This window comes from Manacus vitellinus, unplaced genomic scaffold, assembly GCF_001715985.3.
Source record: "Manacus vitellinus isolate BGI_N305 unplaced genomic scaffold, ASM171598v3 scaffold_17_pilon, whole genome shotgun sequence".
In the NCBI taxonomy this organism is placed as follows: Eukaryota; Metazoa; Chordata; class Aves; order Passeriformes; family Pipridae; genus Manacus; species Manacus vitellinus.
The window spans coordinates 13,722,138-13,736,329 of NW_021939256.1; the positions used below are offsets into that span (position 1 = coordinate 13,722,138).

The following is a 14,192-nucleotide window of genomic DNA, read 5'->3' on the forward strand; positions in this document are numbered from 1 at the left end:
GAGGGACAACAGCTCTCAACAAAAACAGACTTTCATATTATCCTTTTAGCATCTTGACAAATCTGTGATCCTAAATGGAAATGATGGCCACTTTTTCACTTAAATGCTATGGGATTTGTCTTTTGATTGCCAGATTTTAACTTTCAGTCAAGACAACAGTACTAACAAGTGCAGGTTAAATAGCATTTAAAGTGACTCGTAGTTGAAAATAAATATGTATCAGTTGTAGTCACGCATATTTCATCAAATGTGTATGAACATACCAATATAATATTTGCTTATATATTGAAATAGGAATTACAGTTGTAGATTGTCATAACTGATCTGAAATGGTGTCACCCTTTGCTATTTTGAGTACTGTTTCTTTTTAACAGTGGTAAGAAAAGTATATTTCACAAATAATTTGAAGATACAAGAGATTTGATTACAGCACAAGACATGCTTTCTCTGACACACTGGGTGTTGGCTGATTCATTCAGCTGTGGTAAAGATTCCATAGTTTCACTATTAATTACCTTTCTCACAATTTTATTTTTCATAGATATAGCTTGTCCATGGAACAGCTACATGCATACTCTGTAATCTATAACTGACATAACCACCATTCATAATTTCAAAATTCTGCTGACAGGTGCTTATTGAAAATAATTCATCCACCTTTGCTCATGCAGATTATGCTCTGTTGGTTTTCATAAGACAACAGGAAATACTTCTTGTTAAATGGCAAGTAAACCCATTCTCTCTTACACTTCTAGTCTAACAAATATACATAATTCATAAACTAACAATTGTATGTCTCCAATCTAATTAGCATCAGAGATGTGAAAATGCCTTTATGGTTTTCTATTTCTGTGCTGGACTAAAACATCTTTATTGTTGCACCTACAATTATAAACTAAAGCTACAGTTGTCTATGGTTACCATAATTTATATTAAGTGGCAGGGAAAGTATACATAAAACATAGCTGAAAGCTTGAGCTTAGAAAGATAAACTGGTGGCATATTTCTCTCTCTTCATTTTTTTTTCCCCTGTTCCTGAAAAGATCATCCCACTGTGGTCTCCACTGTTCCCCGAGATTCACCTGCTCTGCCTCTCCGTGAATATTTCCCTTTCGGAAGTGTTATCAAACAATTTCATCATATGACTACAGGAAAGTAAAATGTAGTGATGAGGGGCCTTTTTAGCCCTTGCCAGAATCCATGTCCATTAACCTTTCACAATCTGACACACCTCAAGGGCAAAATTACAATCAATCAGACAATATGGCTGTATTATCCTGGCACAGCTACATTCTGCTTTCTCTCTTAAACACCCTGTCTTTGTCACCCTTTCCCTTCTGTAGATATCTCTAGACCTTTCTTTCTTTCTAATGTCCTCCAAATATCAATCTTTGCCTTGAGTCCTTCTGCACGCACCTTGTCTTCCGGCTTTGTAGTCAGAGTAAAGGTCACATCTTTAGTGACTCAGTTCTTAAATCTGTCACGAGATCTCTGCTTTGAGATTACTTTGTGTAGAATGCAGTGAATCTGGAGTACCTACTGAAGCTGTTAATGAATTCAAGTAAGATCCCATACTACACTCTTTCTCTGAGCACAACCATAAAAATAAACCCATGTCATGTTGCACACTTATGTTACAAAAAATAAAATCAAAACAAAACAAAAAAACCCCAAATATTTTTTAAAATAATTTTTATTTTCCTTGTAAAAGCTCTTTGATAATGTCAGTGTATCTTTAAGTGAGAGATTGCAAGTCCCACTGGAAAATATTTCAGAAAAACAATTAACCTTCATTACCATCAAAAATATTGGATGAATAATAGGGATAACCGACCAACTGAAAGAAGCTTAAAGTAGATATATGTGCCATAGAATTAATTACTATCTATATTTATATATTTATAAATTTATATCTATATTTATATTTATGCCAACCGAAACAATAACCTAAAATCAAATTGAGAATTAAAATCAAAGCAAGATAACCAAAAGAACCATATCTTTCACAATTGATTTTCAAAGTTCAGAGTGATGGTAACACAGATGCTCAGCTACCTCTCCTAGTCCCATCCCTGCTCTACCATGACATGCCAATAAACATTCAGCCATATGAATAATGCCCTAGGAAGAAATTTCTCAAAGGCAACTGATCACACTTTTTATTCTGGGCTAAACTAGTGTATAAACAGACCTCTCTGCCATCCAAGTTTAGAAGAAACTGGTCATGCATTAATCTAAAAAAGTTTCTATAATGTTAAAGAGATGAATGTAATTTTATTAACAATTAAGATATTGGAAACAATCAGCACCAGAAGAGGGAGGGTAAAAGGTTTCAAATAGCCCTTTATGTTCTGCCTGCAACAATATCTTAAATATATGTGGCCCATATTAAGGATGCACAAAATTAAATTCGTTACATCTTGGCTTATATATCCTGTGAACACAGCACATAAAAATGCCATAAAAACAAATATTTGAAAGTCTCTCTAAGCAAAATTGTAATTGATTTCAGTTTGCCAGAATACAGTGTTATTTTAAAGGAAAGTTTCTGTAAAATTTTCAAATTTGTTCAATAATGTGTTACTTGGTGTTTAGGGGTTTAAGGCAGTAATGGAGTAAAAGTACATTTTCAATTTAGATAGATAATTGTAAAATCTTCCTTATATTAGGCAATCTCAATCTGCTTAACTACAAAATTTCTTTGAAGGTTCACTAAACCTTTGCATCTCTGATTGGCCGTATAAGTCTCACAGCTATGGATGAATTTCTGAGCAAGCCTTAGGTGCTCCCCTGCTTTGACTAGTCTGCCATATCCTAGGCAACTGTCATATAATAGGTACTAAATAATTGTTTTTCCAGTTGAACGAAACAGAATTGAATTATGCTTTCTAAATATTCATACTTCCCCCTCCACCCCAACTTGGCCTTGTGTTTTATATCTATGAAAGAAAATAAGGGCTAATACCGCAATTCGAAGACCGAGCACAGCAGGCAGGCTGCTCATGCAAGTATCAACCTACACAAGCATTTCAGCAAGCCTTCCACATAAAGCAACTAAGCCATCAGCAAAACCCCCATCCACAAAACCACTTTTAGCCTGTGGAATTACCACATACTCTACATACTTGGAAATTAATATAATGCGCAGTGCATTTAGTTACTTGTCAATCAGGGAGTCAAGAACTGCACTGGTGACTGAATCCAGACTTTCTGTGAGACAATGACTATGTCTATATTAGCAAGTGGTGTGTACACACACCGCAAATCTTGAAAATAAAACCTGATGTTGAAGATTTGACACATACACCATATGTATTTTTTGGGCTTTACTTTGGACTTGCCTTAGCCATAAATGAAATGCCTAGTAGTAGTTGGAGCATTTTTGCTTTAGTTTATTTCATCTGAAAGTAGTGTGGCTTGTGTGCTTCAAGACTGCTTTGTGATGTGAATCAATGAGTAGTATATGGGGAAAATTGTAGTATTTGCCCCAAATTTGTGCCTAATTTCAGCCCAAATGCTAATGCAGATGAATTCAACACAAACCTTTTTTATTAGGCCTCTGTGTGAGAGCATGGACGTAAAGGACAGGACAAGACATAAATATTTTTTAAAAGTTTTAAAAATTGAGAAAAAAATGTTTAAAAATTGCTGTTTAATGTCAAACACAGAACACAGGAGCAAGTTCTCAAGGACCTCAGAATCAGTGTAGTGATTTCTATCTATGAGGCTGCTGCAACACATGTAGAGATCACAAATCAAAACTGGAAGAACTTGATATCAGTTCTGCACAGCTCTAGTTCACTAAACAAAGCCTAGCTTAAGAGAGCTGGATAACCACATGAAGAGTAGAACATGAATGTCATAATGAGTATAAATTCATAGATGTGTGTGCTCCAGCGATGAGTGGGGACAAGTTCAAGAAGTCCTTACTAGTAATGAAAGCAGAATTGAGTTGGAAAGACTCCCTCTTCCTGGGCAGAAGGACAAAGCAGCAAGAGTCTTAAAAAAAAAAAAAGAGCTCAGTAGCACATGGAAGATTCTTCTTAACACCTTTTTGTGAGCTTTGGAGTGAGGGAAAGGAATGAATGTTAAAATGTCACCAGAACCACACTAAAAATGAGAGATGCAAATCAACTTTGTTGTTTTTATTACTATATCAAATTTATTTGAAATAATTTTTAAACAGAAGTGTCAAGTGCAGATATTAAATATATTATAATTATCACCTCGGTCATTGATGTGGGTGAGACTTAACTCATACAATTCACCCTTCCAATTCATGGACTTTTAAAGTTATTTGGCTTTTTATATTAGCAACAATGATCCTAAAAGAAAAGATCATACCACTAGTGACTAAATTTTTTCATAGTATATAATGGAGAAAAATCCTGCAGAGAAAAATGTGTCAGTATCTCTAATCTTAGAAAACATTTGCTTTCAAGGTGGGGACACAGATATTACAGATAAAACCCAACCACCCTTCGAAAGTATTCTAAATAATTTTATCATATAAGGAATTTGATATGAAATAGAAAAGTAACAAAATATTCTGCTAAAATCTGATAGGAAAACCTAAGAAAAATGGTATCAAATACAGTTTTCTGAGCTTGAAAAATCTATGCCAGCTTGTTTTTATGAAATTTGCATGGAATCAAAGGTTTTAAGACATAAATGAATGTATTTGGACTTACTGGACACACGGTAATGCTTTGCTCCCATTGACTCATACTCAGACTTTCTTCCAGTGTTGTGCATTTCTTCATCACCATGTCCCAGCCACAATAGGGGTCTTGGGATCCAATGCATGCACTGTAAATGAAAACCAATCAGATAACTCAGACATTTATCTTCATTTGTACTGACCAAAGATCTCTAAATATCTATGTAGCACTTCTTCATATTTCATAGGCAGAAAGTGAAATTGTGGTATGGCAGATGAAATGACCAAACAGAAGAAAAATTAATTTGAATACCTACACAAAGCCAGGATTTCTTTAAATGCTTCCTTTTCTGTATGCATGCATGGTATGTTGTCAAGAATGATTATTGTACTTATTTACTAAAGAATTACAGAATTTCATAAAAAGTGCATGTTGTCTACTTCAAGCAAAGATTTCAGGAGTTATAGTTCTTAGTCTTTTCTATCAGTTTCAGAATTACATATATCTTATTTGGCAGAAATCAGAGGACAATGTCTACTCTTTGAAAATTAATTAGGAAACCTTCTGATCTATTTTCTGCACTGGTATAAATCTGTGGAAATAAACTCAAAGGGGAACTGGTGGCTGCCATCACATCCCTTACACATCCCGTGCTGCTCTTAACATTCTCTGTTAGTGGCACATGAGGAGGGGAAAAAAAGGGTTAGAGAGAAGGATGGCAGTCTAGTTTCATACAGACTCTGAAAGACCCACTGTGCAAAACTAGAAGTTCATTTCTCTACTAAATAGCAGGTTTCTCTTGCTACTGGCAGGTCGAACATTAACAGCCCAGCCAATACATCTGCAGCTTCACAGCTAAAGATGCATAAGAAAGGAGGTGGAAATCCCATTATAGTGAAGCACAACATAATTTGTGTTTTTTGACCACGGTATGATCTACTCAACACCTGGTCTACTGACACCTGAAGGGATGCACCTTTCTCAGAGGGAAAAAGGAGTTCTAGTACAGGAGCTAGCGGGGCTTGTTGACAGAGCTTTGAACTAGCTTGGAAGGGAGAAGGGACAAAGCCAGGCTCGCCAGTGATCAGTGATGGGACTGTGCGCCAAAACTTGAGGAAACGAACACTCATGGGATCACTCAGTCTGCCTCAAGAGGTGTTGGCTACAATGTACCACCCCTGAAATGTTTCTACACCAATGCACCCTGCATGAGGAACAAACAAGAGGAGCTTGAAGCTTTGGTCCAGTCCCAAAGATTTGACATCACTGGCATAACCCAGTGGCATGAAACCTGTGACTGGAATGCCCTATTGGACAGTTACAAGCTCTTCAGGAGAGACAGGCAGGGTAGAAGAGGCAGAGGAGTGGCATTGTATGTAATAGAAGGGTTAGAATGTATGGAGCTCACAGCTGGCACTGGCACAGTTGAGAACCTCTGGGTAAGAATCAAGGGACAAACAAATAATGTGGGTGCCATCATGGGAGACTGCTATATAGACCTCCCAGCCAGGATGATGATGCTGACAAATTATTCTTTGAGGAGCTACGGGACACTTCCAAGTCAACTGCCCTTGTCCTTAACGGGGGACTTCAACTTGCCAGACATTAAGCGGGAGTGTCACACAGCTGGTACAACCTGAGCCAGAAAATTCCTAAAAAGCCGGGATGACAACCTTATGGAACAGGCCCTAAGGGACCCGACTAGGAGAGATGCCCTCCTTGATCTGCTGCTTGTCAACAGTGCAGATCTCATGAGCAAAGTGGAGATTGGTGTCCATCTTGACCATAGTGACCATGAAGAGATTGAGTCTAAAATCTCTGTTGACAGGAAGAAAAGTGCCAGCAAAACCTCAACTCTGGACATGAGGAGAGAAGACCTTGGGCTGTTCAGGGAATTAGTACGTAAGGTCCCCTGGGGAAAATGTTTTTGCAGGTGGTGGGGTCCATCAGTGCTGGTCACTCTTCAAACATCACCTCCTAAGGGCACAGGAGCAGCAATTCCCAAATGTCAGAAGTCAAGCAGGTGAGGCAGAAAGCTGGCTTGGCTGAACAGGGATCTTGTCTTGGAAATAAGGCAAAAAAGGGAGGTGTATACCCAGATGAATCAAGGTTAGGTGATATGAGAAGAATTCAGAGATGCTGCCTGCCTCTGTAGGAAGAAAAGTCATGTGGCCAAAGCTTAGCTGGAGTTGAAGTTGGACAGAAATGTGAGGGACAATAAAAAGACTTTTTCAAATGTATTAATGTTGATAGGCAGTAAAGAAATAAAATATCATCAGCTCATTATAGGATGAGGATTGTCACCTCACAAACAGGGACAGAGACAAGGCAGAGGTGCTTAATGCTTTCTTTGCCTCTGTGTTCCACATGGATGATGGATCAAGGGGCATCTTCTCAGAGAAGCTGAGAGAGCTGGGATTGTTTAGCCAGAAGAGAAGGCTCAGAGAGGATCTCATCAATATATACAAAACCCTGAAGTGAGGGTACAAAGAAGGGGATCCATGGTCTTTTCAGTGGTGCCAAGTGACAGGACCAGAGACAATGAATACAAATGAAACACAGGAGGTTTCAACTGAACATCAGGAGACACACTGTTATGGTGAGGGTGACTGAGCACTGGCACAGGTTGCCCAGAGAGGCTCTAGAGTATCCTTCCTTGGAGATACTCAGAAGCCACCCAGACATGGCCCTGGACAACTGACTCTGAGTGGCCCTGCTTGAGCAAGAGGTTGGACCAGATGACCACCACAGACCCCTGCCAATCTCAAATGTTCTATGATTCTGTCCTCAGAAATTTAGGTGCTTTATTCCTATTTCTATTTATCTATGGCATTCCTCATGTAGTTCCATGTTAACATCTGACCAAACACAGACTTACTAATTCCCTAGTAGGCTATTCCATAATACCATCATAGAGGATTCTTAGTGCTTATAAATTTCAAAGAAATTGTTTCTACAGTAGACTTGGCAACATGGATTGCCAGTACTATGTAGGAGCATAGCTCCCATCTGCAAAATGGGCAAAATGTAAGAGACATAATAATCAAAACTCCACGAGTACCCCTAATTAGGCTGCCAGTTCAAATATAAAGCTTTTGGTTTAGGAGATTCAGTGTTCAGGAGAGAGTTCCACTGATGTCTCTTGCAGCTGTGAGTACTTAGCATTTTTGTAACTCAGGCTGCATGTTTCCATTTAATTATCTAGAAAGTGAGGAGGAACATTAATGCAAATTGTGGAAAGTTTAAAGTCTCTTGGTCTTACAATGTTTGCAAGATATGACGTCCAGTGTTCTCCTTCAGAATACCTCTGATAAAGCATGTGTTTTATCAGAAAAGAATACAAAATTAAATTAAAGGCTGACATAATGCAAAACTGGCAACATTAGACGTGTTAATGTTGAAGTGAAAACTTCTGCCTCGAAGATGATCTCACCTTTCTAACTTCAAAGTGTTCATATCTATAAATGCAGTTATACTTTAGAAACTTTTTATTAGAAACAAAAATATTTTAAGGTCAGTATCCTTTCACTTAGAACTGTACTCCCTCTTTTGTGGGAATAAGCTGATCCTTCTCCCACTCTGGTCTTAAGACCCCATTTCCTCTTTTGATTTTGCTTCCACTTTACCTTCCACTCAAGCAAATCAAAATGGCTTGCACTTTTCATTACAAGTCACTGAGAAGTTATAAATAAAGAGCTAAAAACATATTTTGACTGTTCTTTTTACTTTCTAGTATCAAAACAGGTCCTAGTGTCATGGAAGAAATAAAAGTTCTTGTACTGCTAGGACAAAGCATGTTTAATCACTTTGTGGACACTGAACATGGTCATTTCAGTAGAAGACCAGCTTTGGAGAGCACTGCAACAAAATAAAATGAGGTGAATCTTTTCAGAATTTAGTTAAGAAAGTCCACTGAAAAATGGATGTTTTGTCTGTTCATCCCAGTAGGCACCAACCCACATCTGTAAGTATTCACATGAGTTGTCCCAGCACTGCTAAGACTGGCAATTTTGAGCAGGAGGGAAATTCAGGAATAAAAGTGAATCAGTTCATTCTAAGACTCTTGATGCCACTTACCCTATCGAGTCAGCATTCTCTACAAAAACATTCAACAGCTTTTGGCTTCTACTGATTGATTCTAATTTTTCTTTATGTTGTCACTTCACATTTTTTACCAAACATAAATGTTGGGTAGTTGAGTATCTCTCCTGCAAGGCATTCATTTGGCTGTGATGATTTAGTATGCCTACTGACAGTGATGCAACACTTCAATAATGGATTTTGACTGATTAGTAACAGAACTGTAAGTCACCTCACTCTAAAGCAAGTCAGCAACAGTAGGTCTTTTTCTTCAGCTATTTTATAATTATCACCAAGTAGGCCAGCAAGACTGCTCTACTTCAGTTACATTTGAGATGATTTATTGAGACAGAAAATGAGGCAGAATTGAATATAACTCAGAGCAAAATATATAAAAAATCCCATACAGATTTAGACTGTAAAAAGAATTTATGTGTGCACCAAAGAACAAAAAACCCCGTAAGTTTAAAAGCTATACCTTGATACCCTTGATTTCAGAGAGATTTTTAAATCTCCTCTCAGGGGAAGAATATATTCCCACATGAATATACATCGCAAGTGCTAATCAGGTATCCTCTGGAGATGTTACATTTTATTCATACAATATAAATGTAAGAGGTGCATCTTCCAAGACTGTTCAATGAAATTTTTTTTGTCTTTACCTATACACAGCATTTTGGAGAACAGACTCTCCTGACCCTTTCAATAATTTCTACTGAAATATCCATGCTACATAGTTCCAATTACCATCAACTGTGATCTGACACTTTGTACACCAGGAACTGAACTGGGGTCACCATCTTATTTCACAGAAGCCAGATTCATCACTGCAAATTTGAAGAGAAAACGGAAGATAAAAGCCTGACTCATGTTCCAAATGCGTGGTTCTATCCATTTCTGAATGAATACATGAATCTAATACTACACTTCTGTACAAATATATCTATCAGTGTTTTCATTACTACTGGTTTTGCACTGTATACATATATATGTGTGTGCAATGAAGAATAGGGATCTAAAGATATAGATGAATGATGCAGAAGAGCATAAATGGTAGGGACACAATTTATAAAGTCCTAGGAGCTCAAAATAAGATGCATGTCAAATACTCAGGATCCTGCTTAACCCCTGCCTGTACTGCTAAGAAAAATCAAATCCTTTAATCATCTCAGACACTCTGAGTGAACTACTTTTGCTTCCTCTTAGTTGAATTTCTGTAAGACAATCAAAATGTATTTAGGTACAATTCAATCTTGCAATGTCACTGAGAATACCAGCTTTAAAGCTACAAGCTCCTCCCATCAAATCCAGAATCAGGAACCTTCCACAGAATCACAGAATATGCCAAGTTGGAAGGGTCTCAAAGGATCATGGAGTCCAACCCCTAACGCTGCACAGGACCATCCCCAGGAGTCACACCATGTGCACCAGAGTATCATCCAAACACTGCTTGAACTCTGTCAGGCTTGGTGCTGTGACCACTGCCCTGGGGAGCCTGTTCCAGTACCCAACCACCTGCTGGGTTAACCTTTTTCTCATATCTAACCTAAACCTCCCCTTACACAACTTAGGCCATTCCCTCGGGTCCTGTCACTGGTCACCACAGAGAAGAGATGAGTGTCGACCCCTCTTCTTCCCTTCACGAGGAAGTTGTAATTGCAATGAGGTCTCCCCTCAGTCTCCTCTTCTCCAGGCCGAACACACCAAGTGACCAGTCACTACTAATACAGGTTCCCCACAAGGCCCTTTGTCATCTTTGTTGCCCTCCTTTGGACACTCTCAAACAGCTTAATATCTTTCCTATATTGTGGTGCCCAGAACTGCACACAATATTCAAGGTGAGGCCGCCCCAGCGCAGAGCAGAGCGGGACAATGCCTTCCCTTGACCGGCTGGTGATGCTTTGCCTGATGCCCTCCAGGACATTGTCGGCCCTCCTGGTTACCAGGGTACACTACTGACTCATTTTTATGTATACATTTTTATGTATAAAATTTGTTTATAACACACAATTCTCTGAATGTTGTTGCTTCCAACATTGACTCTACTTGAAACAAATGTGAAACACAACTTTCAGAGTATGCACTCCATCGTCTAGACAGATACAGATACTGATAAAATCTCCTCTCAATTTTCTCAAGGTTGAACAGGTCCAACTCCCTCAGTCTATCCTCAAAAGAAAGATGTTCCAGTTGCCTACTCATCTTTGTTGCCCTCCACTGGATTTGCTCCAGGAGTTCCATGTCTCTCTTGTCCTGAGGAGCCCACAACTGGACACAGTACTCCAGATGTGGCCTCACCAGGGTTGAGTAGAGAGGCAGGATCACCTCCCTCTACCTGCTTTTCCTAATGGACCCCAGGATACCTCTGGCGTTCTTGGCCTCCAGGGCACACAGTTGGCTCACGGACAGCTTGTTGTCCACCAGGACCCCAGGTCCTTCTCTGCAGCGCTGCTTTCCAGCAGGTCAGCCCCCAGCCTATGCTTCTGCATGGGGTTATACTTCCCCAAATGAAGAACCCTGCATTTGCCTTTGTTGAATTTCAGACAGTTCTCTGGCCATCTCTCTGGCCTGTCAAAGTCGTTCTGAAGGGCTGCACAGCACTCTGGGGTATTGGACACTCCTCTGAGCTTTGTGTCATCAGCAGACTTACTGAGAAGGCATCTGTCCCTTCATCCAAATAACTGATAAATAAGTTAAACAATACTGTAACTAGTATTGACCCTTAGATGACACCACTGCCATTCAGCCATTTCTCCATCCACCTCACTGTCCACTTGTAAAGTTACTATGAGTAACTACTCCGAACTTATAATTCCTGAATATTTTGGTATTTTTTAAAGTAAAGCAATGAATTACATCATGACATATGAAAACCCATGCCTGATTAAAATTTTTATTTCTTAGCTCACTTCTTTGTTCAAAATAATATCCTACTAATAAAATCCAAACTGCAAATATGTAGTCAAGTCTATTTTGTTTTCTTACATCCTTGCAAACTGAATAAAAAGACATTTTTCTTCTCATAAGGATACTTCAATAAATAAATTGGGAGCAGGCTGTAAAATTCTTGTTTGACAAAAATGTCTGCTTACAATAAAATGCGTAGATCACACTTTAAAAAGTTGTGACTAGACTATTCAGGTAAAGTAAAATGTAAATGAACAGTTTGTCTCTGATGCATTTTGTGGGTGAGATAGATAGACACTTTCTGCAAAAAGCTTCGTCTTCACAGAGGCAGAAAGGGTCAAGATCAGTTCTGAAGGCATTGAATTGATTCCCTCTGAAGTATGGAACTAATATTCTACTTCTTTTGAGTGAGAAAAACTTACAATTCTGCTTATTTCATAGTTCTGCTGTCTTTACTAGTGTTCTCATAAGTTCACACCAAATGAAGATAATTGTATAGTGTATCTAATATTCAAAAAAAGACTTGCCATTTTTAATATATGCTTATAATCTAGTCTTGCAGCCAGGATTCTGGTTTATTGCAGTCTTGGAAATTTACGATGATTCTGATTTTGGAATATTACACTGGAATCACTAATTCAGATCAGTTCTCATGTGATTCAGACAGTCTAATGCAGCAGTGCATTTCTCAGATTTAAACCAAAATAAAGCCTGTGTATTTTGAAATCAGGAAATCCACCTAGATATCCAAACCCAACTATTTTGAAATGATTACTTCAAAACAGTAATTTCAATTCCATGTGTTGGCAAGGTCTTGTGGACACATGAGCACCTAGTAATGGTTTAGACCACATGCTCATTGTTAACTTGTATAGAATTAGAATATAGGAGTAATAATTTTACTGTGTAATATTATAGAATGTTTATTACCAGGAAAACAGGTTCCTACTGTGTGTGAGAGTACTTCTGAAGATGCAAAATCTGTAGCTAGGGCAAAATAAAGGAATGCAAAAGTGGTTGAAATACTTAATCCAGTAATCTTGCTGGAGCTTTAGGAATGAAATAAAATATAACCAAATTTAGAGTAATTGTTTCTTCTGTTAGTTAATTGAGTACTCTTCTTAGTACCATGCTGCTAGTTATCTTTTGTGTATGTACAGATTGCTTAACTAATGGCTAACAAAGACATCAAAATAGGAATAATGAAGTGAATGAAAAGTTAGTTACAGTAGAATAGCTATGATAACATTACTTAGCAAGACAATCTTGTGAGCAAATAATATATTAAGCATATAATGTAAAAAACAATACCCCAAAATTTCCAGGAGTTATTTTTCTTTTATACCAGAGTAGTCACTATTTGTACAGCTTTTAGCAGATGTCACTATTTATTTACTTAAACATAACATCATAGTAAGATTAGTTTTCAAGCCATTCAAGTGTGTGAAACTTATATGCCACCAGAAACATCAGTTCTTGACCCTTTCTTTGTAAGATTTTAAAGAACAATGGGCTGATACAACCTGTCATTGTCCTCTATTTCAGAACTAATGCACTGAGAACTCCAATACATAGTATAACATCAACAGATTTGCCTCAGAGGAGTCACTCTCATCCAGAGTTGCTTTGAAGGCTACAGCTGCCAAAAAAAGAAAGCTAACTGGTTCTTTGTTTCAGGGGAGAGAGTCTTTATCCCCCTGCTACATATCTTATTCCTTATTTCACATGCGTAGATTTTTCAAAGTAAATAGAAAACATTGAAACTTTAGAGAGTTTAATAATTATCTTTTCAAGGTAATCATTCTATTTGTCTCACATTATAGTTAATTAGTAAGTATACAAAAGTCAGTTGTGCTTCATGTTGGCCTACTCAACTCTGAAGAGGTACAGAGAGCTGGAGAATTCATAGTATCAATACCTCCAGTTAATAGTGTTGATGGACTTCCATAAAAGTTTGATAAACATGTGTGCATTGCAATACTCAGGTGATAATAACCTGGTGAAACCTTAAAGATTTTCCCCAGGGAGAACTGCACTTAGGCAACTGCTCTGCTGCTTCCTCCTGGAACTTAAGGATGCCAGAGTTTCTGGAGAACTGATTCTAGGTACTGACACGTTCCAGATTACTTTTCCCTAGCTGACTCCTGAAACCAGTAGGATTATGACAGGATGTTCAAAACTATTCAGACATTGGCAGAAGTGTGCATGAGATGTCGCCCACCTGCCCCCCATGAAAACTGTCAATCCAAATAACTAGAATGGGCAACTCATGAATGATGAAAACACTGTGGTACAATTAAAGTGCTGAGAAACCCAGACAGGCTCTGTCTGTGGTATGGTCTGCTGTTACAGTAACGAAGTACAGCAAATTGTACCTAAATCACAAAAAAACCCAAAAATTAAAAAAAAACAATTAGCCTCCAAATGTAAAACAATATTTTCAAGGGCCTTTGTTAACAGTATCTGTGTGAGCAGAGGAGTCATGAGGTCATGCAAACAGAAATGTTCTGAGTCAGAGAGAATGTCTGTCAGAGACAACAGCAG

The 14,192-nt window shown here is 38.1% G+C and overlaps 1 protein-coding gene across 3 annotated transcripts in view; it reads right to left on the reverse strand.

Annotated features, from left to right (window-relative positions):
• Positions 1 to 14,192, reverse strand: part of SEMA5A (semaphorin 5A) — a 327,493-nt gene that overhangs the window by 82,488 nt on the left and 230,813 nt on the right. For all 3 annotated transcript variants that reach the window (XM_029958921.1, XM_018070097.3, XM_008922830.4), the window contains one exon: positions 4,692 to 4,809. In XM_029958921.1, coding sequence (XP_029814781.1) covers positions 4,692 to 4,809 — 118 coding nt within the window. The remainder of the gene's footprint in view (positions 1 to 4,691; positions 4,810 to 14,192) is intronic.